This window comes from Cynocephalus volans, chromosome 5 (assembly GCF_027409185.1).
Source record: "Cynocephalus volans isolate mCynVol1 chromosome 5, mCynVol1.pri, whole genome shotgun sequence".
In the NCBI taxonomy this organism is placed as follows: Eukaryota; Metazoa; Chordata; class Mammalia; order Dermoptera; family Cynocephalidae; genus Cynocephalus; species Cynocephalus volans.
In genome coordinates this window covers 54,532,016-54,558,009 of record NC_084464.1, presented here as the reverse complement: position 1 = coordinate 54,558,009, position 25,994 = coordinate 54,532,016, and the positions used below count along the sequence as shown (strand labels likewise).

Genomic DNA, 25,994 nt, shown 5'->3' with positions numbered 1-25,994 from the left:
ACCAGTAAAATAGCTTTATTTGATTTTAAAATAGTCGTCAATGAGAAAATTTCCCAAAGCTGGGAGTAACAGTCTAGAGCCAAGGTTGAGAGGGGGGCCAGAGCTCACCCAGAGCCCAGCTTGATGCCCTGAACCCCACCCTCCCTTCCAGAGGGAGGGAGGAAATGTCTGAGTGGAGCCCTGAGTCAGTCCTCTCCCTCACCCCCGAGGGCCAGCTGTGCCAGGCCCCTTGAGGACAACAGCTCATGCAGATAATTTAGGGGAGAGGAAAACAGGCAGAAAACAGAAATTAAAGGTTAATAACCCCAAAGAAAGCCCTAACCCACCCCCCAAAAAAACAAAACCCGTAAATATGAAAGGAAAATGATGAACACTGATAAATCTCTCAGCTCCCCAGAACAGCCTGATCTGGGCTGGGCTGATTGGAGGAAAGGGCTTGAGACCCAACCGCATGTAACTTTTGGAGAATAAATATTCCAAAAAGGAAAAAACCATGAGGCAAACTGGTGCCATTCACAATCAATGCAGCTGAAAGTCCTGGCTTGGCCCACCACCTGTCCCCACCCACACAGGGAACAGAGCTATTCAGGTCTGGAGAGAGGAGTTCAAGATCTTGGCCTGGGAACCCTGAGCTGCAGTGGCAGGAAGGCAAGCAGGGGCCCTAGTTGAGCAGGTTGCCCTGCTCCTGGGCTTGGGTCAGGCTGTCCTTGCGGTGCAGGTGGTGCACCCCCATCCTCTTGGGGCTGCGCTGGGGACGGCTGGAGCTGGGGAGTGGCCAGACCCTACCCTCAGTGTGGGAAGAGCCAGGCCCCTCCTCTGTGCCACTATTACTGGGCAGCAGGCTCTGGCGCTCTTCCTCAGGGCTGGTGGGTAGGTTCAGCTCTTCCTCTTCCTCTTCCCTGGGAAAGCCCAAGTCAGGTTCTGTTGGTAGCAAAAGCCCACTCTCATCAGGTGGGGAAGAAGGTGCCTGAACCACCTCATCTCTCTCAGTGGGGCTAAGGGCAAAATGGCGCTGTAGCTCAGGGAGGGCATCACGTCCAAAGGCTGTGCGCTGGGTCAGGGTGGCAGGTGGTGGGGTGCGGTCCACAAATGCCCGCTGCCAGCTAGCAAGCAGGTCCTCTTCAGAGCTGGTGGAGCTGGCTGGGGCACTGAGTGATGGGAGGGTGGGGTGGGGCTGGTGGTGGGGTGAGGCCTGGGCTGAGGCAGGGCTGCTGGGCACTGGGCTGGGGCGGGTCCGCTCACTCCCCTCTTCCACCAGGCTCAGTGAAATGGCCTGGCGCGTAGCGTAAGTGCAGTTGGGCAGGGGGCTGTTGCGGGGGATACGAACCTTATCCTCAGAGAACTCTATTACCTTGCGGCCAGGGTACAGTGAGTGTGGTGGAGACGGGGTGGGGTAGGGGTTCAGCTTCTCAAAGGCTGGCAGAGGCAGCTCCTCTTCTGGGGAGCCCCCTGCAGTACCCAGAGAGTGGCACTCCCCATTGGGTTGGGGGGTGGGGCTGCCAGGGACCGGGGAACTGGTGGGGTCATCTGGGGCACCCCCACTCATGTCCACATGCACAAAGACATCCTCAGCCAAGGGACGACCAGCACTGCCTGACTGGGCTGAATTGAGCATTAGAGACTCTGGCTTCTCCAACACCCGAGCAATGACCGAGGTAGGCACCACAGCCCCTGGGGCCAGGCTGGAAGCAGGACCTGGGCTGGCAGCCTCTGGATCACTGTGCAGATGTTTCTGAACCATGTCCTGTAGCTCACAGGGCAGCTGGGATAAAGGAGGAGAAGGGAAGAGAGACATGAATGATCCTGACTGAAGTTAGCTTTCCTTATGGCAAAACTAATGGCTTCCATGTACAACTAACACTGTGTGTTCATCACTATGCTATCGCCTGTTCTCACACCATGCTAATGAATAACGTCATTTCGCAGATAAACAGGCTCAGTAGGGGTAAGATAACTTTTTTTATTAACATAGCCAAGATCTGAACCCAACTGTGCTGCTGAAGACTGCATGCTCTCAACCTTCTATCTCCCCACCTCGGCAGTGGCTTCTGCCCAAACTGGACTAAGTTTGGAGAATCTGTACTGACCAGCGCCCTTAGAAATACTTCTACTTCCATAGGCTACATCAACCTTGGACCTGAGGCTCTGGGGTCTATAGAGTTTGCCCCTTGGAATAACGCCTAATACTCTTCCAATACTCTTACAGCCGACAGCTCTGGCTACCCCCCTCTTCCTGCACGGGATCCTAAAATTGAATCCCTCTCCCCCATCTCTGTAACAGAACAGCATTAGGACTAGCCCCCCAGCACTAGTGATGGGGCCTTGACAGCACACAGGACACCAACCAGTGGCAGAGTTGACTGGCTTGAGAGGTGACACAGAGGAAGGCAAAGTGGAAAGGGGGAGGTAAAGGCACGAGGAGGGAGGGAGGTGCAGAAACTGGAGTTAGAGGAGTCGCACAAAGGCTGGGATGGTATTGGGGGGAGGGAGGAATGTGATCTACTCACATCAGCGAACTTGTGGTTACGGAAGTGGGACTTGTTGCACTGAAGGAGCTGCACAGCCAGGTTGCAGTCCAGCCGGTACCGCTCCTACAGACAGAAACCTGCTTCAGAGCCCAGCCAGCCCTGCCCAAGAGCAGGGCTGGGCAAGGACAAAGCTGGCCACTGGTGAGGAAGGCCCCCAGCACATGAAGAACATACATTGAGCTCCTCCAGCTTGTTGATGGTGTTCTTGGCATCCAGCAGCTTGTTGGTCAGCTCCACGATCTCCCAGTCCAGTGTCTTCCTGTCCATCTCAGCCTTCTGGATCTGAGGCACAGACTTGTGGTAAACCCAGCCCATACCCCAGCCAGCCCTTCCTCTCCCTTCACCTCCTCCCAGCCCACACATAGGAGGCCACAGGTGCTAGGGCAGCCAATGCACACAGAGCAGACAAATGACGGACAAACAGAGGAGATTGGGCACCTCTCCTGCTCTCTGGCTGGCTATGGGGTGGGGGCTTTCTGAGCATGACCTACTGCCTGCCACCTGGGCCCAGGACAGAGGCAGTATAAGAGTGGCCTGTCCCTGAAGAAGTTTAAGGGGCTCCAGTACTAGGCAAGGCAGCTGGTACCTCAGAGGCAAGAACTGGAAACCAGGGAGCTGAAGCCTACATGTGCAGCTGATTTCGGGATAGGGCTAGGAAGAGAGGGGAGAGAGTGGGGCTGGGTGGCAGCTCAGGGCGCCTGTGAGATTATCTAGTTGAGCATGGAGGGAGCCACAGGCTCAGAAGTAGCCTTCTGATCTTCAGCTCATGGACTGCATCTATAGCCTCCCTTCCTCCCAAATAGCTTGGGCTTGCTGCCACGGCAGCTGAGAAGCTCTGAGTGTTCAGTAGTGACATAGATCAGCACCTCTGCTGGAGGCAAGAGTAGGCTCCCCAGCTCTCTCCCAGGAGGGAGGCACTGACTACTGAACAGGCCGCCCACATTGAAGAGGAAAGGAGTGGGTGTACTTGAGGGGCAGAGGGAAATAGCTAGGGCCCCGCAATCCTGGATCTCAGCTGAGGAGGAGACCAGGGCAGGGGAGAAAACACACAAACTCAGACGCAACTGCAAAAATCCAGCTGTGGCTAAGAGAGGCCTGAGAGGAGAGTGCAGCAGCAACGGTGGCAGCATGAGGAGGAAGACGAGGAGAGAAGAAAAACAGTGTGAGCATTAAGACAGTCCTGACTTGCACAGCACACTGTGGTCCCCTCCCCACAACTGCCCCATCCACCCATCTCTTCCCCAAGCCCCAGGGCAGAATGGCATTCCCTGGGCAAGTCCCAGTGCCCTGCTATGCTGTGAGCACAGTACCAGCCAAACTGCTCTCCTGAACAGATTACCAGTGTGTGCAGCTTGTCCTCCAGCTCCTGGTTGGTCCGCTGTGAAGCCGTGTAGCTGTTCTGAAGCCTATAGAGAGGTACAGGCAGAACCTTGGGTCAAGATCCTGTTCTTCAGGCCCTGCTCAGCTCCTCCTCAATATGGGATCCTGGGCAAGTCACTCTCCTCCCAGAACCTCAGTTTTCGAACCAGAATCAGATGATCTCTGAAGCTTCTTCCAGCTACCCTCCTATGAATGGGAAGATGCATGCGTCTGGCCCCTCATTCCCACACCTGCGGAACTTGTCCTTAAACTTGTCCAGCTCCTCGCGGCTCTGGCCCAGCTCCAGCTCCAGGCAGTCCTGCCCAATTTCCAGCTCACGCTCCAGGGCCTCTGTGCGTCTGGTGGCCGAGGCCAGGCGCCGGCGAAGCTCTTCATTCTCCTGCTGCAAGAGCCTGGCAGGGTTGGGGGACAAGGGCAGAGGGGCATCAGAGATAGAAAGGCCAGCTCTGGAGCTTCAGGCTGGGCTCAGGAAGAAAGGATGACATAAGAACAGGCAACTGGGGGCAGGGAGATTCATGGAGACTTGGCCTGAATCTAGGGCAACATATCCCATAAGCCTGCTGGCCCTGAGAACACAGCCTGGGTTGGAGGGTGGCAGAGGGATGGTAGGGGAGTCCCACATCCCCCCACTACTGGAGAATAATGACAAGACAGAAATGGGAGGAGGGGTACAGCTCCCAGCCTGTCTCTGATTACAGCCCAAGCCAGCCAGCCACCAAGCCCCCAGCTCCGGTTTCTGTGCTGCACAATCGGGCTTCTCCATTATTAATCTCTTGGAAATCCAGCCCAGCACTGCCCTCCTCTCCAGAGTTCTCACAGAGCTGACAGGTCTGCAGAGAGGCAGCTGGCACAGGGGGGCTGCTCTGTTTTCTCTGGAGCCAAGAGCTGTGAAGGGCTCCTTGGCAAGAGCAGGCCCCTCAGAGCCATCCATCTCCTGATTCCAGGTTCTCTTGGAGCCCATGGAACAACAAAACACCCTTTTCCAGAAAAACTATCCACAATAGGAAGCCTCCTCCCAGAGTCCCTAAAACCCTCCATCCCAACCTTTACCTGTACCAAATCCAAGGAAAAGCCCAATTGTACCAACAACCTAGCCTGCAGCTAAGAGGAACAAAGTTGAGGCAGGGCAGTATCTCAGGCAGCAGATACTCACTTCATCCTTTCTGCATCAGTCAGAGGCTCCTAGGCAAAAAAAAACCCAGAAGTATAAGGCTCAACTTTGGACCACTGGCCTCCTAATTGGCCCACCCTCCAAACAGCCCTAGAAAGGGCCATGTCCGAAGCCCAAAGACTCTCACAGCAAAAGAGGGATTCAGGGCCCTCTAGAGATGGAAGCAATCCAGTAATGCCCGGATAAGCCTAGATTACCCTCTCCCATGCCAACCAGAAGATTCAACAACCCCTTCCAACCCTCACCCTTACTTCTAAAGCCACTTTCCAAATGGGTCCTGATACTCAAGCTACCTCTCCCCAGGGATAAACAGAGCCTCTCGGCTGTTCACTGGGCTCCTCGTGGACCCTGTCTCCACACAGGTGTGGCAGAAACCTTCCAGAGAAGTGAAGAAGTCAAGCTGAGCTATAGAAGAGTTCTGAGCTCTCACAAAGCTCTCTTGGCCCCTTGGGGGGAAGACACGGGCAGAATAAGGACCTTACAGAGGCTTGGGAGGAACAAGTACATGGGTGAAGGAAAGCCTTTGGGCTATTCCTGACTGAGGAGTAAAGTGTCTAGTCTTCCTTTTAATCTCCTGCTCCATCCTCCCCAAATCCCTATGTTGGTCATGGCCCAAGAGTCACAGCTCAGCCAACCACAAAGCAGAGCAGGCACGTTATAGCAAGAGGGAAACATCAAGGGGCCTACTCCAAATGGAGCTGACTACTGAACTATAATCATCAGCAGAAAGATGAGGTGGGTGGCCCAGATCATGGACTTTGCAGCCACTGACAACTTTCATTTGACCCTGTTCCACCTCATACTGGCTATATGACCTTAACCTCACTGAACCTTAATTCCCTCATTTAAAAAATCAGGGACTGCCTACTGGGTAGCACCTAGCACAGTAACTCGCATTTTTATTTAACATTCCTTGAACTGAAATGAACAAGTCATGGCATTTCAGTACTGAATCTGATCAAAGTAGGCCATGGTACACCTGATGCTCAGCATCTGCTGATTGTCTCTCAAGTTCTTTAAATAAGCTCCATGCACTGCAACAGGGTGGAGACATGGTAGCAAGGCATGTAAACAACTGCAACACTCGTTAGTAAGCTTCATGAGGGGGGACAGCCAACTTGGAGTATATTTTGCAGTTGACTGTAGGCCTACTAAGAGCAGAGCCTGGACCTAACTCAGTTCCTGGCAGGAATACGTATTTAACACGTTAGCCAAAGGAAGCAAAACTGGAGGAAGGGCTGGACTTCCTGGGGACAATGAAGAGCAGCTGGTCTGGTGGAAAGTAGCTGGAGCACTGCCTCCTAATAGCCCCAAAGGGGCCACAGGTTGAATGGCTCTCCTCCACTGTGGAGGACCAGGGTTCCAGCCACCAGCGGTTAGGACCTCTCAGTCTGGTGGGCTGCCTCTTGTGGAAAGAACAATACTCTATGGGATCATCTTGGCTGAGCTACAAAGACTCTGGGGTTCCTTGACATGTGACATATACTCACAGATAGTCCACCATGAGCCACCATTGCCCCAGCCAGCACTGTTACAGCTAGAAGACCCCAGGCCTGTATTGGCAATGCCATGCTCTCACCCCACCTTGGAACCAGAGCTCAGGTGGGAGAAGTCAGCCAGACACCCTGCCTCCAGCAACCTGCCTCTGCCAGCCAGGGCTGGGGTACCAGTTTGCTGACCTTCTGCTCGAGCCTGGATCCAGGAATTTCCAGCCGCAGCTCCCGATGCTCTGGTGGTGCCTTACGGTAGGGTTTCTTAGCAGGGGCTGTGCTGGTCATTCTGGGAGGTAAGGGCTCCTCCACCTGCTGAGGGGAAACAAGGAAGGAGGAGGCTCAGAGATGTGATCAAGGGGCCTCTGGACTGAGGAAAAAAAAAAAAGCATGGTCAAAGGGAATATATGTAGGAGCCACCACATAGGCAGACAGGCCTGGGTCCTTGCTGGGGTCATGAGAAGGACTGGACATTGGTGTTTGACATTGGTGTTTCAGTCCCCGTGGGTTAGGGGAGTGCCAGAGGGTGGGACATGAATCTGATGGGGAACAGAAGGGTGGGAAAGGCAGGGCCTAGGGCCTGAGCACCAGCAAGAGTGGACTATGCTCTAAGAGTGAGGAAGGATGTCTAAAAAGCAGCCCATCACTCTCCTTTGTGAGCTTGGAGGGCCTCAGAGGGAAAAACTGCTCTCTATATATTAGTTTTCTCAACTCTAATTTAGGGATAAGAATAGCACCAATTTTAAGGGTTGTTGTGAAGATTATATAAAGCACTAAGAATAGTGCCTGGCACTTAGGAAATATATAATAAACGTCAGCTTTTAAAAAAATTGTATTACAATACCAAGGTGAAGGGTTCGGATCCCTGTACTGGCCAGCTGCAAAACAAACAAACGAAACTGTAACCAAAACATAAGGGTTTAAAAAGTGAATAAATAAGGGTTTGAGGATGTTCTCCCAACCCAGGCTCCTCAGTGGCAGTCTGCAAGCTCAAGAGAGGTCTCTGGCCTCCACCACTCTCTTTTCACCAGCCCCCACCAAGGGAAGACACCTGCCTGCCCCCTCACCTTCCAGCCTCCCCAGAAGACAGCCAAGTGGAGGGCACAGGCTTCGTCAGGGACATACCGTCTGTTTGTCGGCAGCTCTCTCTGTTCCGCTGTCCGGGAATCAGCCCTTGGCTCTCCGCATCCCACAGCTCCTCCACTTCCTCTAGCCAACAGCTCCTGAAACCAGAGAAGGGAAGAAAATGGAAACCAGTTGTCAGCTGCCTGTCTGTCAGTGCCACAGGCCTGTGTGCCTAGGCCAGGACCTAGAAGGCCCCCAAGGGAGAGCCAGGCAGGAAGGCCATGGAACAGGGGGCCTGAGGGGGAAATGGTGGAGGCGGGAGATGACTGGAAGTGCTGGGTTCCTGCCTTTCTCCATGACAGCACTGTTACAGGCCCAGATGAGACATACTGTGTCTGTGCACGTGTTCATGGTCTCAGCTTACCACATGCCCAATTCTGGAACAGGTTTGCTTCTATCTTGTCCCTATCCCTACCCCACATCTGTCCTGTTCATCTCCCGGGCTTCTCAGAGTCTGGAAACAACTAAGAGATTTGGGGAATATAGACTGCAAATGAGAACACCAGGAAAAAGCCTAGTAGAGATGCAAGAAGATGGGCAAAGAAGATGCTGGAAAGTGAGCTCCTAGCAGTGTTACTACAAGGAGATGAAAGACGACAACTGTGTACAATGGTGGTCAATAGACTTTGCAAGGGGGGGGGGGGGGGAAGAGTAGGTCCAGGAGAGAAAAATCTGAAAAGACAGCAATTTAGAGCAATGGTTCTCACCCAGGACAATTTTACCCACCCCTCTGGCCTGAGGGATGTCTGGCAAATGTCTGGAGACATTTTTGGTTGTCAAAACCTGGGAGGGAGGGGTGCTACTGGCATCTAGTGGGTAGAGGCCAGGGATGCTGTTAACTCTCTTACAATGCACAGGTCAGCCCCACAACAGAGAATTATCAACACAAAACATCAATAGTGCCCAGGCTGAGAAACACTGGTATAGAAAACCCAGGTCTGGGGCTGGCTGCTTAGCTCACTTGACGCTCCCGCCGCGGGTTCGGATCCTATATAGGACTGACCGGTGCACTCACTGGCTGAGTGCCAGTCACGAAAAAACGACAAAAAAAAAAAGAACATGGTGTTGTAATATAGTGTTCAAATCCCCATACCGGTCGGCCACCAAAAGAAAACTCCCAAGTCTAGAGAGTTGAGAGACCCAGGTTCCTGGCTCAGCACTGTTTCTGACACACTGTGGGGCCCTGGGTAACTCTCTTCCTCACTGGATAAGCCTGTTCTTCATCTACACAGAGGTGGCTGGACTGAGTGACCTGTGAGGCCCCATCCAGGTTCTTGGGGTTCCAAGATCTGCCTGTACCCCCTCCCCAGGCCCAACCTGTAATAAGTTGGGCTGCAGCACGGGGGCAGCAGCCACCACAGTGATCAATGGAGGCAGTAACCTTAGGTGGCCTTCTGGGCATAAAAAACAATCTCGTCCCGCCCCCACCAACCTAAACAGAGCTGGAGGCTGAGGGAAGCCTTGCGGGATAAAGCATGTGTTCCTACTGTCGGGACATGCCCTGGCCATGACTCCTGTCACATTCCAGCAGGGCCTGGGGCAGGGAGAGTGGTGAAGGGGGAGGGAGGGCAGGGAAGCAGGAGTGGTCTCCTTCCTCTGTCTGGGCAGCCTGGTCCCTGGCTTGGAGTTCTGGGGGGAGCCGGGGTGTGGCAGCACAAGCAGGAGCTGCCAGCCTCTAGCCCTTTGATTGGAGGCAGAACGTGTCCCCACAGGGCACAAGCAGCATGCTGTGTAGGGCTGACTCCCTGCATAGGAATCTGGGCGGGCCTGAAAGGACAACACATTCCTGGGGTGTGGGGAGCAAACAAGTCACCCCACAGCTTCCCTGGGGCTGCCCCTCCAGAGGGCCCCAGGGTGGGGGCTCCTATGTCCTGAGGGAGAGGCCCAGAAAGTCCCACACCAGCCTGGGTATCAGGATTCTGATACTCAGGGGGTGTATGTGTAGTGGTGCATATGAGCTAGAAAACAAGGTAGGGCCAGAGACAAAGGAGTAAGAGATACAGACAGTTAAGAGCTTCTACAAAATCAAGGGACAGCTCCAAAGAGTTGGCCTCTGCTTTTTCCCTTTTTCTCCAGAGAAACCAGGTCCCTGCTCCATTCCCCATCTGCTCCCCAGTCGGCTGAGTAACCCCATTCTTTCTGCAAATCCCTCTGTGTGCCCCTTCCTCTATTCTCAGCCTCTTTACTTCCCTATCTCTATTCCCGCCAAAGCCCACACTGTCCTCTAGATACCAGGAAACCTGTATGAGCGGTGGGCAGCAGGGAGGACAGTGACATGCTCAGGTAACAAGTAATTCTACCTGTAAGGGGAGCTGCCTCACTTTGTGCCCCGCAGCCCTAGCTCTAAGTTGCCACACATCCTACAGCTATCCTGCCTTACCCTAACTTTAAGTCTCAAAAAGTCCATGGAAGGATTTGTATTATCTTCCAATTCTATTTTTCCACGAACTTTCTGAAGTGCTCTTGCATTTATTCCCAGGGTTTCCATGGCCAGAGATAATCTGGCCTGCTGAGCAGGGAGGACAGTGTGGATGTGGCTAGCAGTGAGATGTGTAGTAAATGCAGATATGGACTCTCTGGGGATGGGGGTGGTGGTGATGGAGGTTATTCTCTCCCAGCCAGAGCCTACTCTGTTCAAACAAGTCAGAGTCACAGGGAGGGGAAACCACTTCCAACTAGGGAAACAGAAGGCAATGCCAGCTGGAGAGACAATCCACCATAAGCCTGCAGTATTCCCCAACACAAGTCCATGAGGGAGATCAGTGTCACTTCCTGCCCCATGTCCATAAATGACAGGGCGTGTCAGGATACTGAGGCCCTAGCTCCAACTCCTGAAATCTGCCAAGTGGCCCAGATCCAGCATCCACAATGGAGCTGGCAGCCCACTGTCCTTGACTATAAGTGCTATAGGGAGGGAAGGACAGACGCAGGGAGAAGAGCAATGCAAGTTGCAGTTGTTTCTCAAAACAACATGAGAAGTAACTGGACACTCAGGCCACATGCTGGGAGAACAAAAAAGAGGTGAGTTAGAAGGCACAGGAGCAGTCCCTCCAAAAGAGTTAGCTACCAGGTGCAGCCTCCACTGGCCACATCTCCTTCACCCAGGTTGCCTTGGAGTGTTTCAGGCCAAGGAAGACTCCCAATCCCATGCGCAGAAGAGGAGGTCCCCAGGGAAAGCAGCTGAACAACTCAGAATGGGACATGGGCCATGATGAGCAAGTGGCAGCCAAGGACAGCCTCTGAGTCCTCCTGGCCTCTGGATGCTGAGCTGGCTCCAGGAAAAGGGAAGAATCCCACTCCCACCCCTATCCCAAACTACCTGAGCCTCGAGGAATTGGGGGCAAATGACTCAGGATGTGGGGCTACCAGTTCATGTGCTGGCTCTGTGCTATAAGAATAACTGTGCCCTGGGAGAAAGGCTGAGGTCTAGGTTAAAACCTCTGGCTAACCCAGCCTGGCTTGGAATCCTCAGGCTGGACCTGCAAGCACTGTTGAGGGAGACAATGGCTCAGCAGCAACCCCTCCCCATCCCGTGAAGGTGAAATGAGAAGGGAAAGGGGCTTTCCTCACCCCTACTGCACCGATTGCACCTAACCCCGCCTCCTTCCTCTGCTACATAGCATTCACTCTTCACTTACTCAAAATCAGTTCAGAGGAAAGACTCTACCTCCTATCTGCTGGGGCGGGGAGGGGGTGGTGGTGACAGCTTCCTAACTGCCGTGTTGCAATCTGCTAGTCAGTGCAGGCCGCCTGTTGCCGCCTGCCCTGTATTAAATACCTGCTCCCTGATTACAGCCCATGGGGCACGATTAGCTGCTTTCAGAGAACAAAGTCTATTTTCATTAGAAATAGGACTCCGCACGCTCAGTGAAGCTGCACTGTGAACCCACTGAACAGCTGAGTAGAGTGCAGACACAGACAGATGTAAGGCACAATCTGCACCAGAAGCTGGCTGAGCAGTGGCCTCTAATTAAAGGACAAAAAATTTGCCAAACATCCCTCTTTAACCAGGAGATGGGACTCATAACTGCTCCCTCTTGTGGGTATGTTTATATGACTAGGGGCTTCCACGGTGGTCAGAGATCACTGCTGCTGGAGATGGAGTGGGATAAGAGAAAAATCTCTTCAGGATCCGGACTCTCTCCAGACCATTATCCTTACTACTACACCCAGCAAACACCCACAGGAGGCAACAGCAAGAAGGTTCAAGCCCAAAGATGTCCCCCCATTTCCTTCTGCCCTCCCTTCTGGGAGTCTGTGCAAGGCCCAGGCAAAGTCAAAGGTGAAGGAAAGAAAGGCAAGTGTAAGCTTCCAGCTTTCTCACTGCTAAGGGCTGATGCCACCTCCTCAACACTGGCCCAGGAGAGGGAGACAGGATTGAAAACTGATGTGGCTCTTTGGCTTTTCCAATTTCAGCGTTCTCCCACTGGATGTCTCCTCCAGCTCCCCAAGTTCTGCACTACTATCTCACTCCACACCTCTACTGACCCTGGGTCAGCTGCCCTACCCTGCCCTAGAGAGACCGACTGTCTCCCCACTACCATCACCAATGTCCCCTTTAAGAAATTATGGTGCCAACAGTTTATCCAGGCTCAGAGTATTTCTGAACCTACTGATAAGCCTTTCTGCTCTCAGCTGTCAATGAATCAAGCAAGTAAAGGACCTTGTGGGGTCAATGAAGCCAATCTTCTGAATCAGGGAGGGCCCACACTTCACCACAAAAATCACTAAAGCTCTTCTTCATAATTCACCCACGGAAAGTCAAAAGGAAGTTAGTAATCACTACTGCTTTTAAAATGAAAGGAAAACCCAGCCCTGTTTCAGAATACACCATCTGTGTTGTATCCTGCCTTAATTCCCTTGGAACTCAGCAGGATATAAATAAATAATAAAAATAAATACAAGCCCTTCCTAAAGCCCCTAATCAACCACTAAAACACGAATGTCTAGGGCCAGCCCGTGGCTCACTTAGGAGAGTGTGTTGCTGATAACACCAAGGCCAAAGGTTCGGACCCCTATATAGGGATGGCTGGTTAGCTCACTTGGGAGAGCGTGGTGCTGACAACACCAAGTCAAGAGTTAAGATCCCCTACTGGTCATCTTTTAGTGAAAATAAAAAACAAAAAAACCCCAAAAAAACCATGAATGTCTGATCACACAGGGGCGGGGGCCTCCCCCTCAGAAACTGTCCTGAGCTATAAGCTGTGGATGTAGAATATCTGACTCTGCAAGCCTATGGGAAGCTGTGCCCCACTAGGGGTAGGTGACACTCGTGCCACACAAGTCTGGCTGCTTCTCAAGCCTCTGAAATCCAGGCTCTGCCTCCAACTGAAGTCTAAGAAATACAAACCATCACCCTGCAAGGGCCAGCCCTGTAACCAAGTGACCCAGTGGCCCTGGGGACTGCCTGTGAAGATCCCCACCCCCTGCACAGCCTCTCTCCACTTCAACTGCCCATGATCAGCAGAACAGTCCCCCAGCACCATGCGCAGGTCCTACCAAAGCTGGGTTCAGCCTCCCCCATACCGTCCCCTGGATGCGCCTCCTGCTTGCCACCAGCCCCCAGTTTCCGGCATGCAGCTGTTCCTGAGACACATGAGCAAAGCCCTCAGCAATCCTGGGCGCGTGGCAGGCAGGCGGCCAACAGCTCATGGGGTGGGGCCCGGGCAGAGGTTCGGCTCTGGGCCGATGACTAGGCTGGAAGATGCCAGTCTGTGCCTGGACCAGCCCTGCTGCTCCATCCAACAGCAATGCTTGCCACCCTCCTGGGCAAGTACAACCTCACCCTCTTGGGACAAGTTGCCTGCAGCCCTGACCTGGCCCCCAGCCTACTCTAAACTGAAGAGATTGACAGGGTTTTGAAAGCCAAAAAAGGGTAGTAGTTTTTCTGCCCCAGAGTAATCCTAAGGACTCAGAACTAGTGCTGGTGACCTGTGAGAGCTTACCTGGCTCTCCACCTGAGCAAATACCTCAAGTCTATCCACCTGGCCTCTCATCCAAGCAAGCACTTGACAGGAACAAAGGGGCTGAAGACTACTGATGATGAGCCAAGCACACCAACCCTTCCCCCCAGTAAACGGAGGGCCAAAACGTCCCCAGGTTCACAGCCAGCATTGGTATTAGACCCCATGCCCTCTCCTACAGAAGGGCAAAGTGAAGAACTGGCCCTAAACCAGACCTCAACTCTAGGCCCCTTTTGCTCTCCTGGTCACAGCCAAGCCAAAAAACCATGCAGCTTGCTAACTCCATATTCAGGGTCCCTAAACATCCCTGCAGCACCTACCTACACCCTCTCACATTTACACACAGACAACCCATCCTATTAGTCAGGTCCCCGCTTTCCCCTCCCACCCCAAGGGGGACGGAATCCATGTGGAGGGCCTCACGTCTCAGGTTCCCCCTGTCTAGCCTACCCAAGATTGCACTGCTTCCAGAAGCTGGAGACACAGAGAGTCTGTCTAAAGAGTAACCTGTGCAGAACACCAGGAAGCACTTGGCAATCAACCTTCCTGTTACCTTCAGAACCCCCTTCTCCTTCCCAAGCCTGGAGAAAGAAGGGAGTTGGGTGGGAGCTTCTCCATGCCAGGCTGCACTCACCAGTCTCCCGATCTGAAGCCACAACCTTTTCTGGGCTCAACATGGAGTCCAAAGTCAGGTGCTGTCCCCTCTCTGGCTGAGGTGCTCTTCCCAGCTCTTCTCGGCTAAAGTCCACCTGAAGCTCCAGACGTGGAAGGGGGTGGGGGTCCAAACTCCACCCAGTCCACCTCCCAGAGCAACGGTTACCAACTGGAGCTATGTCTCAGATGGGTATCTAGTTCTGGGCTCCAGCCTTCAGCTTAAGTAGCTTCACTCCTCTGCCCAGGGAATTCCTCAGAGCTGGTCCAAGGTTTTCTTCAACTTCCCCAACTGATCCTAACTTCTCTGTCCTGGGGTGAGAATAACGGGGACACTAACCTTCCCCTCTTGATAAAGGGAGGAAACTATCCGGTTTAGAAGAAAGTCCCTTCCCATTCTGGCTCCATCTGTCCCTGAGACTTGAGAGGCAGCAGCAGCATGGTAACTGAGGGATATTTCAAACTTTGTGGTGCTAAAAGCACAGATTAAACAGAAACTCCAACCAATTCTGTTTTAAGAGAGAACTAAGGAGCGTGGTGCTGACTGAGGGGAAGGTGATGCGGGTGCGGGGAGGGACAGTGGAGTCCAGTAGCAGGCTGGCAGATGGGCAGGTGGCCGGGCATAGGAAATCTCCCTCTCTCCTCTCCTGGCTGTGAAGGAGGCACATCCCAACCCACAGCAAGGAGTTTGGGAAAACGAAGGGAATCCAGTGTTAAGGACTAGAGGGCAGAGGAGATGGCATAATGTAAGCTAAGAGGACATGGCAGCCAGTCTGGGAAGGAATGGAGGACAGGGACACTGCTGGTGGTATCCAAGGGCAGGTTAGCTGGCCAAAGTCAGACTCACAGGGTTAGTGTCTTCTCCCCAACCAGCCAGCTCTCCTGGTTAGTGCAGTTAGCGACAGACTCATGGCAGACGCCCTCCTGGCACTCCATACAAACAGACAGCTTGGTTTGTGAGCAGCCCAACTCCGGAGCTGCAAAGAGAGAGCAGAGGAATACCAAGCTGTAGGATGGCTGAGGGTACACACTGCACTCTCCTGACAGGGGCAGCACTTTCTGACTTACCACTAGACCCTCAGGGGCTTTCTCCCATCCAGAAATCATGCCAGGTGGAAGCAGAACACTCCCCCTGCCAACCAATGAGTCCAGCTCACTGATCCCAAGCAATGTGGCTCTCTGGTTGGTCACAAAGAAGACAGCTGTTGTGTAAGGGGGCATAGCTCTTCTGTCTCCCCTATTCCCTAAAAATTGCTGCCAGGCTGCACCAGGGCTCTGAAAGCTAGGCTGTAAAAACAAAGCCACCCACAGCTGCAGCTGCCACCCATCCTGTGCCTGTGCCAGCAGAGTCCATCCCACTACCTCCCACAGGCTCCGAGGAAAGGGGCTGGGAGAAAACCAGCCCAGGGATTACAGGCTGTGACAAGAGCTGCATCGGAAAGCACAGTACAATGGGGCAGTGTATGACCTGGCCTAGAGCTCGGCCAGTCAAGGGAAGGGTGGCACACTGCTGTCTTACAGTTTCTCTAGGGCTGGGGGGATGGTGCTTCGCAGGGAGCCAGCCCCAGAAGAACCAGCAAAGCAAGGATGAAGGCTGTATCTAGGCACCCCAGACTCCAACAGGAACTATTTCACCCTCTTAGAATGAGCAATGTCCACAAAGGCTAGTTTTCCCATCAGAGCAACTCTTTCCTGAAGTCTCCAGAACCACCCTGGGGAAAGTGACACAATCCAGCTTAGAGATCACAAGACAAATGCCACAGCAGTGGAGTCCCAGAGACCCCACTAGATGTGTCCCGTAGGGCAGCAGGACAGGAAAGCTACAGCACCTATACCCTCTGATGCTTAACAGAGGGCAAGATGTTGGCAGGGAAGAAAGGAGAGGGGTTCTGTCTCCTGTTCTGGGAAGCCCTGCAGGCTGTGTGATGACTCAGGGGCAAAGAGGGTAGAACAGTCACCACCCTGGCCTCCCAGGTGGGCCTGGCCTTCTCCCAAGCTGAGGGGTAAGATTCATGAAGACAGGAAAAGCCTCCAATAGGCTTCCCACCTGCTTACTCACTGGGCTCCCCGTATAGTTCTGACTACAGCCCCAGAGCTTAAAAAGGCCAAGGCCTGACCAAGAAGATGAGACAACCGTCCAGTAGAGAAAGACAACTCTTCCTATAGGCCATGACCTCGTCCCTAGACTGGTGGGAGAGCACGGCCACTGACAGGCAACCTCCAGAATCCTCACCACAAGAAAACTTAAAAAACACCAGCTGGGTCTGGCATGCTTTCAGAAGATAAGAGCAGTGAGTAATTTGGCTAATCCAAGGTTTCAGAAATCAGGAACTCTCACTGCACTGAAATAGGAGTTGAAAAATCAGATCATTTTTCTTTTTTCCCAGACAAAGGTGGAACGAGTAAAGGGGAGAAACATAATGTGAGATGTGAGTGGTGATGCCCACATTGCGCTTACATCCATCCTGATTCCCACTCCAGTGCACTCCTACCAGGAAATTTCATCTTGGAATAAAAACAATCCTTCAGAGACAGCCAGGGTGCCTGCTGTGGCAAGAACCTCTAGGAAAGTTTCTCCAGCCCTCCTAGGGAGCCAGCCCCAGAGAAACCCAAGTTGGGAAGGAGGCTATCTCAACTGGCTCCTCACTGGCTCCAACAGGGACTATTCTACTCTTGGGTCACTTGTTAAATGAACAGAACAAGTTGAAGAACAGTATGCATTATTATTGAGGGTTTTTTTTTAAAAGGTGATAACATGTTAAGGAATGTCTAAAAGTACATAAAAATGATTAGGATACATGATAAATGGTGAATAGTGGTTAACTATCTTTGGAGAAAGGGGTTAGACAGGAGCAGTGGAAGCAGGAAGGGAGGGTCTTTTTACTTTTTATTTTGTATACTTTTCTCTATGGTATTTTATACAAGGGACATAGGTTATGTTTATGATGAAAATCAACAGTTCCTAGACAAACAGACAAAACCCCTCCATATACATTGTGCTTTACTGTCCCAGGAGCGGTTCCCTTCCCCTATATTTCCTTTGATCCTTACAGTCTAGTGAGACACAAAGAACAGGTGGAGTTCTCCCATTTTGAGGTTCAGAGAGGACAAGTGACTTGTCCAAGACCACAAGCACAACTGAGACAGAACCCAGTTCCCTTTTCTAATTCCAGTGCAAAGCATGGAAAACTCCTTTCTCCAGGGAGCCACAGGAAAACCAGGACAATTCTGCCCTGATATTTAAGACCCTCAAAGGCTTCTGAGATTGAATTCCCTACTTTGCTTACCTGTGAAGGAATGAAGAGGCCACTGCTCAGTACCCAAAATGATAAGCACAGAGTTCTATCCTGTTCGTTAGCTGAATGGAAGTACAGAGTTTTGGGGTCTAAGATAACTTCCCAGGAGGCAGACCCTCCCCTCAGGGCAGTGTGTCAAGTTCCCTACCACAGTTCACTGTGAGAACACAGAGCTCCTCACAAAGGTGGAGGAGGGCATATCTTTTATAGATTCTTTTTTTTTTTTTTTTTTTTTTTTTAATTTTATTTTGTCGATATACATTGTAGCTGATTATTGCTCCCCATCACCAAAACCTCCCTCCCTTCTCCCTCCCCCCCTCCCCCCCAACAATGTCCTTTCTGTTTGCTTGTTGTATCAACTTCAAATAATTGTGGTTGTTATATCTTCTTCCCCCCCCCCCCCCCGGTTTGTGTGTGTGTGTGTGTATGTGTGTGTGTGAATTTATATTCTTTTATAGATTCTAAATGTCATCTAACAGACAGTTGGCCCTTACAAGATAGTACCTAACAAAGAAGAGGTCCCACCTTTCTACTCATGGCAGTCCAGGAGACTCAGACCCTTTGAAGCCTAAGGTACAGAACACAATCCAGTCCAGCTGACTCACCCAACCTCCTCTCAAATCTGCTTGACATACAATGCAGTCTATCACTCCCACCAAGATGCCATTAGCAAAGATATGCCACAATGCAATGCACACTCCTACACCAAGGGACAAGGGGTAGAGCTAGGGAAAACTCCTTCATGCCACTTTTTGCTATTGGTTTCATCCTTTTGATTCATCTGGGCATTAACAAGATTGTAGTAAACCGTGGCTGTGAACAAGGAGCACACCCAGATGGGACTAGCGATACAACCAGAAATAGCAAGCAGGTTATATACGGAACTGAAAGGAGCATAAAGAATAAGAAACAGGAGGCTAGCAGCCAAAGATTTTTCAGGAGATGCTAATTAAGCAAGAAAAGCTACTGGTGTGTACTTCACCTCCTCTTTTAACCCCTTCTTTCTGGCTTAGGGACCTGTTACTAGAATATTAAAAGGCTAAAAATGGAGACAGCTGAAGCCAAGCACCTGGAAGATCATTTAGCCACAAGAATTCAATGCTGGAAAATAATTAGTAATGCTGTTGTTAACTCTATCAACTTTTGTTTATGCAGGACTTTCCTTTGTAAGAGCTCAAAAGGTTTTCCCAGATAGATCCCATCTGCTTTAATACCAGTGAGGAAGGACTGGGTTGGGTCACGGAGTAACCAGGATTGCTCAGCACTTACTACGTAAGGCCTAAATGCACAGCCTTGAGTAAAAGACCCTGCCCCTAAGAAGCTTCAGAGACAGAAGACCTTATCTCTAGTGGGGGAGAGACACGTTAGCAGCTGCTTACACTGCAGTGTTGTGAGTGCTTTGAGAGCATAGAAGTGAGAGCCTGGCTGGGGCAGGGGTTTAAGGACCAGACATAAAGGCCACCTCTAGAGAACTCAGATGTATCTTCCTCATCGGATGGTAAGCTCACACTGGAGTACCACTTGGCATTATACAATTAGGACGTCTAAACTTCTGGAAACAAATTCCTTTAGTGTTTGTTGGGAGCTGGTTCCCTAAGGACTACCCCCATCAACAAACATTAGAAACAAAATGGCAAAGTACAGATCATGACACTCAGCTACCAGCCCCATTTCTGAGGAGCATCTGAGTTAAGCCTGTTCTATGACATAAAGACCAACAAACCCCTAACAAAACTGGGGCCAAGAAGTCTGGCTTCCTCGATGCCTGGAAGTGTACTAGCAGATTCACCCAACATTTTTCAGTCCATAAAATAACAGGAACACGGATCCTGAAACACTGCATAAAGTTTTCCACTACATAAAGCCTTCTGTCTATCACATCCTTAATTACCTTGCAAATCCACCATCTACCTGCTCCCACCGCCAACCTCACCAGGACTGGAAAAGGCCAGCATATCATGACCCATGCAAGCAGTACTCACAACACAAGAGATGAGGAGAAGCATCAACAACATTATTTTGCACAGGCTGCTCAGGGACGATGTCCCCAATCTCATCATTTTCATGGCTTCATCACAAGAAAGGAGACTCTCAATTTTACTCCCACCTCAAAAATGCTACTGGTTAACTGGCAGAAATCAAAAGGCTTATTCTAGCTTGAAGAAAACAGTGCCTTTTCTTATCCACAGAGTTTTCCAAAATGGGATTCGTTCATTCAACAAATATTTACCAAGTGTTCTTAATATGCTGGGTACCATTTTACATGCTCTGAACTCATTATCTCTAAAGCTCAATAGTCCTGCAAAAAAGATAATGTCACCCTCATTTCATAGGGGACGAAACCAAAAAACCCACTGGTTAAGAAATGTGCCCAAAGTTACACAGCTCGTAAGTGACAGAGTTTGGCTAGCTACAAAATCAGACTCTATCACGTTCCCCTCACCACTACCATCAATCCCACCCCCCCAGACCCCCAAGACCAGGGAGCATCCCTCCTCTACAGGAAGTCAGCCCAGTGAAAGAGACAGACAAGCAGGAAACTCACCACACAACAGGGTAGTGCCAGAACAGAGGTTCAAACAAAGTGCTGCGGGGAGCCAAGAGGAGAAAAGGAAAGCAGGGAAGGCTTCTCACTGGAGGTGACAGAGGAGCTGGGTCTTAGAACATGAGCAGTTTCAGAGACAGAGGTGAGCATTATGGACTGAACGAAGCGCACAGGCAAAGAAGAATAAAGTAAATGAATGGCCCTAACAGGTTCGGGAGCAGTGAAAAATGTAGGAGCAATGAAGCACAGGACAGATGAGGTGAAGTGGCAGCAACTCAGGCTAAAAGGTTGGGTTTGGGCCAGAGTATAAAGAGCCTTTTTGCATGCCAAACTAAAGAGTGGGGACTTTGACTTAAATAAGAAAGAACCCATGATATTTATAAGGGAAGAGTTTTTCAGAGGAAAGTAATTTTGACAGCACTATGGAAGACAGATTGGAGTGAAGAGAGACTGCACACCCCACTTCATTCATTCTACGTGCACTGCAAAAGCACCTGTTACTTGCCCGGCACTCTCCTAAATGCTAGAGATACAACAGTGATAAGACACAGTCCCTGTTCTCAGGGTACTTACAGTCTTGTGAGACTCAGACAAATAAATAGGCAATTATGATACAGCTTAAGTGTTAGAAGCAAGCACAAAAGAACGTCACTAAAGGAGAGTAGGGTCCTAAAGGAAGTGACATTTAAACTGAGACCTGAAAGACAGAAAGGAAAGGGAGGAGGGGGAAGAGGTCAGGAAATGTATTCCACACCAGTGTGTGCAAAGGCCCAGAGGATAGAAATAATAAGTTCAGAGAGATGTTATGAGGCTGAGCCCAGGTGAAAAATGAACGCTGGATTTACCCAGAGGTCTTTGGCACTCAAAATATGGTAGTGAGAAGTAAGTAAAGGGACTGGATTCAAAGATAATACCTGAATAAGGGGCATTATGACAAGAAAGTGATTTACACAACAACAAAAACAAAACAGTAAAGAGGGAGAATCGGCTCAAAATCCATCAGCCTACACCCTGCAATTCAATCATCTGTTAAAATGTGACCTGAATCCAGAAAGTCTGAGGACTTATACCAGAACACAAAGGTGTACTCTATGGCAGTAACACGTTTCAGCATGCTGACTGTAGCACGAATCAAGATAAAATACATTATCCTGAGATATGTGGCTCCTAAGTTAATGGAGGAGGGGAGCAAGACTGACAGATGATGTCTACCTCTCAAAATCACATGTGCCATAACAAATAGAAAAATTCACCACATGGCTGGATCAGGGTTCCCAGGGAAAGCCCAAAGTCCTGAGCCCCCAATTCCCCTGAAATCCGGTTAACACCAGGCGTGTGCCTACTCTGATGACAGGGTTGAGAGTCATTTGTTGAAGAACAAAATGGGTCCTGAGGGTGTGTTAAATAGATAGAACATGACTCAGAAGGAGGGGAAGAGTGAGTCTTAAATACAGGGCAAAAGAAAGCCAGTCAATCAAACCTTGGGCACACCTTGGAACTTGTCTACCCGAAGGCTGCACGTGGGCCTCCTGCCTGGCTAAAGGGAAAGAGCACTCAGCCAGCGCTTCCTCAGACAAAGCAGGCTTCAGCAGAAACACATTTATTTTCCATTTTCCCCTCAAGCTGAGGGGAGGGAGCTGTTTAAAAATGTCAGCTTTTTTTTTTTCTGTGTAGTTTGCCACTCGCTATTTTTAAAAGAAAGAATACATCCAGACTCTCTGTGAATTTAATACTATGGCTACTTCAACTGCTCGTGTCAGTGATCAAAAGTCAGAAATAAGCCTTATATTTACATCTACATTAACACACATACACATACACACACACAGAGAGACCTTTAAGGTATGCTTAGAGTGGATCCTAATGTCAGTCTCCTCACCCAACCCAGGCCCAAGGTTTTCCAAAGGGCAGGCACCCATCATGAAGAGAGCCCAGATTTGGCTAACATGGCACAAGTCTCCCTCACCACAGTCCCTTTACCAGTTATTATTTCTGAGAGGAAGAAGGCTTGATGTGAGAAAGAAGGCTCAACCCCTTAAAAAATTTTCAAATAACCAAAAAAAATTTTTACTACAAAATTTTACTAAAAATTTTACATCTAACCATCATGACAAACAAACAAGAACCAGTATACAATCAAACAAACAAGAGACACAAATTGCCACTAGGCATATTTAAAAGTTAACTTCAGGGCTGGCCAGTTAGCTAGGCTGTTTAGAATTTGATGCTGATAACACCAAGGTCCAGGGTTTGATTCCTGTACCAGCCAGCCACACCACCCTTGCGTCCCGCCAAAAAAACCCCCAAAAAACAAAAAACAAACTGAATTGCTGAAGCCAGACTGCCTAGGTTCAAATCCCAGCTCTGCCACTAACTAGCTGGGTGACCTTGACCTTGACCTTAAGCAGTCTTTGCCTTCATTTTCTCATCTGTAAAATAGGGATAATAGTATCTATTTCATATTGTTGTTACAAAAATTAGGTAATGCATGTAAAAGCACTTACAATAATGATAGGTACATAGAAAGTGCTCAATAAGCACTATTATAATTATCATCAGTCAACTGCATGGAAGATAATTCTACAGCCTCAGAGCTTCAAACAGGAAATCACTGGCATTTAAAAAATCACTGTTTTTTTTCGTGGGGGGGGGGGCAGGGGATGTGGCTGGCTGGTATGGGTTTCCAAACCCTTGACCTTGGTGTTCTAACACCGGGCTCTAACTGAGTTAACTAGTCAGCCCTTAACATCACTTTAAATAGTTTAATGAGAATATTCTCCCTACACACAAAATCTATTCTATCCAAAAGCTGTGACTCATCTCTCTAACATCAGGCTAGCAGCCCAAACCAGTACAGATCCTCCATAAAAAGACAGCAGGTTCAACCATGAAACAGAAATTAGTGCTGAGATCTGACTAGCATAACTAACACTTATTGAGTGTCAGGCACTGATCTAAGCATATTAATGTATTAACTTACTTAACCCTCACAACAACCCTATGAGATACTCTCACCAGCCCCATTTGATTGATGAGAAAGCTGGAGCACAGAGAATTATGCAATTAATAAAAGTCACAGAGATACAAATGGCAAAGCCAGGATTTGAACTAGGCAGCCTGGCTCCAGAGTCAGTGCTCTTAACTGCTATATGTACTCACTACACTGTCCTTGCTGATTACAATTTCCAAGGGGGCATCCACAGATTGTTCCCAGTAGAAGAAGGTTGGACTCACAGCTAAATACCATCAGTTCTTCAGATACATGAAGGAATTGAAGCTGGCCTGGTAACAGTGATTTGCCTTGTTCTGTCTGGAGTAAGCCTTCGGTGGCGGGGGTAGGGGCAGGGAGCAGATGGTTCATAAGGAGTTCTAGATCAAACCAGACCTCCCAGACTAATCATGAAGCAGATGCTTGTCCTGAAACAGGCTTCAATAAGAAGCCTGCTCCCAACTCTGGCTAGGGCACAACCAAAGGGCACCAAAGGAAATGAGGACCATATTCACTACACCCTCTGGTTCCAGCCCCCTTCCCTTCTCTCCAACACACCAACTCCACTGTCTCTAAGGCCATGCTTAGTCTGGTAGTAAAACTGATTTTTGGGTGCAGTTAGCCAGTAGAGGGAACTGAACCTTTGACCTTGGTGTTACAAGGTGGCACTCTAACCAACTGAGCTAACCAGCCAGCCCTGACCTGATTTATTTTATTTATTTATTTATTTATTTATTTATTTATTTATTTATTTATTTTGGTTTGATGGGGAGAATATAAAGAGAAGAAAGCCACCAGAAAAGAAAAGGGCAAGTTCCATAACCCTTTCCTTCCATCACCGCACTAGTCCAACTAAAGCAGCTCTCAAATATCAGGGTTCTCAGGGATAGAGAGTGAGGGGATAAATATTTCCAAGGCTTTATACAGGCAGCTTCACCTCTTACCATAAGCTGCTCTGGGTTTCTTCTACCTGATACCAATCTGCATTTCCCTCACCTCTGACATCCTGCCCCACCCCCCCAAATCCACATCCTCAGAGGAAAACTAATGAGCCCTTCTTACTAAAAGAGCAAAAACAGACATGCAGCAAGAATGAATTCAGGAGTTTGTGACAGCAGGTACCTAAATGGTCAGTGAACACTAACAGAAATTTTATTTCTCATGACTCCCTACCATCTGTCACCCACAAATCTCCACTTTCAGGCAGGATGCCAAATTGAAGATGTGATGGGGAGATTGAAGAAGAAACAGTGAGCATGTAAAAAACTGCTTGTTACAGGAATGTGTTAAAATGCTTTCAGCATGATCTCTAGGCCCTTGCCCAGGTTTGCTTGCACAGATGAAGGCACACAAGGCTCAATTCTACAGCAACTCTCAAAAGTCAGCCTGCAACTGAAGCAAAACACTTAGGAGCCACAGGCAAAGAACTACCTCTATAGAAGAGCACCCTTCTCAGATTAAATGATTTTCAGCATCACTCCAAGCCTACGCATCGTGCTTCCAGGGAGCATGCCAGCCAGAAACCTGTCACTGGAGGCCACCTTACCCGCTCTGGGGTTGGGCTGGGGCAAGTCGCTATCTTTTCTTCTTTCCAAGTAGGCACTGTGATTTCTTCCAGTCCCTGGGGCCCCCGAGTCTTGAGCTGAAATTGGGGCAGATGCTGTTATAGGAGCTGTGGAAAGGTTGGTTGATCTAAGCCTGCAAGAGGGTCATTTCACTGGCTTTAGTCTCCTCCTCAGCAATTCCCTTCTCCTGCCCAACATTCTCCAGATCTCTCTTCCCTTCTTCCACACTATCCTCCGCCACTAGAAAGATCCCTTTCCCCTCCCACCGGCCTGGTACAGGCCGCTTCTTTACTCTCGGCTAAGAAATTCTCCTCCAGTTCGTGACTCCGCTTCTCCAGGGCCTGCACGACACATACTTCTAGCTCCCCGCCCCGAACCCCTTCCCTAGAGCTGCTGCCGGATCTAGGCCCCCTCCCCTCCACCCCATCTCTTTTTCTCTCCGCCCCCGACTTTCCTCCATTCCACTCTTCTCAACTCCGGAGCTTATTCCTCCTCCGCCCCTACTCCATGCTAGGGTCCCCGCGATCCTCCTCAATTCTAACCTCCCAGCCCGACTACTCCAATCCCACAACAAACTTTCCACCGCTGCCGCTGCCTTCAGACCGCCATCTTGCCGCGGGGCAGGCCGGGTAGTGGCCAAGACTGCGGGAATCCCCACGCACTAGGCGCCGCGCGTCATCGGGGGCGGGGCTGTAGGGGCGGGGCCTCGGTCTGGGGAACTGCGGCACCCGGTGATGGGGAAAGACGGGTATTTCGTAAGAACAGTGATAGAAGGCTTGGCCACAGAAGGAGGGCGGAATCAGGAATAGAGCAATAGCGGGGGAGGTGGGACTGATACTCTAAGTAAAGAAGTGAATAAGTAAATAAGTGAATAAGTAAATAAGTGAATAAGTGAGAATAGGTTCAAAAACACAGTTCAAAAATATAATGGGAGAGTCCGGTTCTCCATCGTCCAAGAATAAAATCAGCTTTTAAGCTTGGCACGCGGAGATCCGCAAGACCCAGCCTCTTCCACCTTCATCAGTCTCATTTTCCACCTCTCGCAGGGACTTCGGGTTCCCAAATTGTACTGTTTTCAGGCCATGAGGCCTTAAAATGTCCACCCCTCTCTTCCCGTTGAGTGATAAATTCCTACTCCTTCTTCCACCCTTAGCTCAAATGTCACCTCCTCCAGAAAACCTTCCCTTTGGCGCTTTTTTGCTGGACATCTCTAGCAACTTGCATATAACTTTGTTGTAGCTATCTATGCCATAGTTATTTATTTACATGTGTGTCCCTTTTGCCCTGCTCT

General features: G+C 50.2%; 1 protein-coding gene across 9 annotated transcripts; it reads right to left on the bottom strand.

The window, feature by feature from the left end:
* Positions 1 to 25,331, bottom strand: TJAP1 (tight junction associated protein 1). Of its 9 annotated transcripts, XM_063096634.1 has the most exons (13): positions 25,280 to 25,331; positions 24,685 to 24,780; positions 15,156 to 15,285; positions 7,695 to 7,792; positions 7,414 to 7,447; positions 6,759 to 6,884; positions 5,062 to 5,090; positions 4,139 to 4,300; positions 3,868 to 3,934; positions 3,594 to 3,623; positions 2,703 to 2,810; positions 2,508 to 2,591; positions 1 to 1,762 (listed from the first exon to the last, which is right to left on the bottom strand). In XM_063096634.1, the coding sequence occupies exons 6-13, from the start codon at positions 6,855 to 6,857 to the stop codon at positions 662 to 664; spliced, it is 1,680 nt and encodes a 559-aa protein (XP_062952704.1). In that variant the 5' UTR covers positions 6,858 to 6,884; positions 7,414 to 7,447; positions 7,695 to 7,792; positions 15,156 to 15,285; positions 24,685 to 24,780; positions 25,280 to 25,331; the 3' UTR covers positions 1 to 661. The 9 variants fall into 9 exon arrangements, with proteins under 9 accessions (XP_062952704.1, XP_062952700.1, XP_062952706.1 ...); XM_063096630.1 differs by lacking the exon at positions 15,156 to 15,285; XM_063096636.1 differs by lacking the exon at positions 15,156 to 15,285 and having other exon boundaries at positions 6,759 to 6,881.
* Positions 25,332 to 25,994: the final 663 nt, after the last annotated feature.

Bases quoted from the DNA above. Each gene is read 5' to 3' on its own strand.
- TJAP1 (XM_063096634.1), bottom strand. From the start codon at position 6,857: ATGACCAGCACAGCCCCTGCTAAGAAACCCTACCGTAAGGCACCACCA. The intron at 5,091-6,758 runs GTCAGCAAACTG...TTTTTTGCCTAG, and splicing joins GATCCAGGCTCGAGCAGAAG to GAGCCTCTGACTGATGCAGA. The intron at 3,624-3,867 runs GTAATCTGTTCA...CTCTCCTCTCAG, and splicing joins AGGACAAGCTGCACACACTG to GCCTCTCTTAGCCACAGCTG.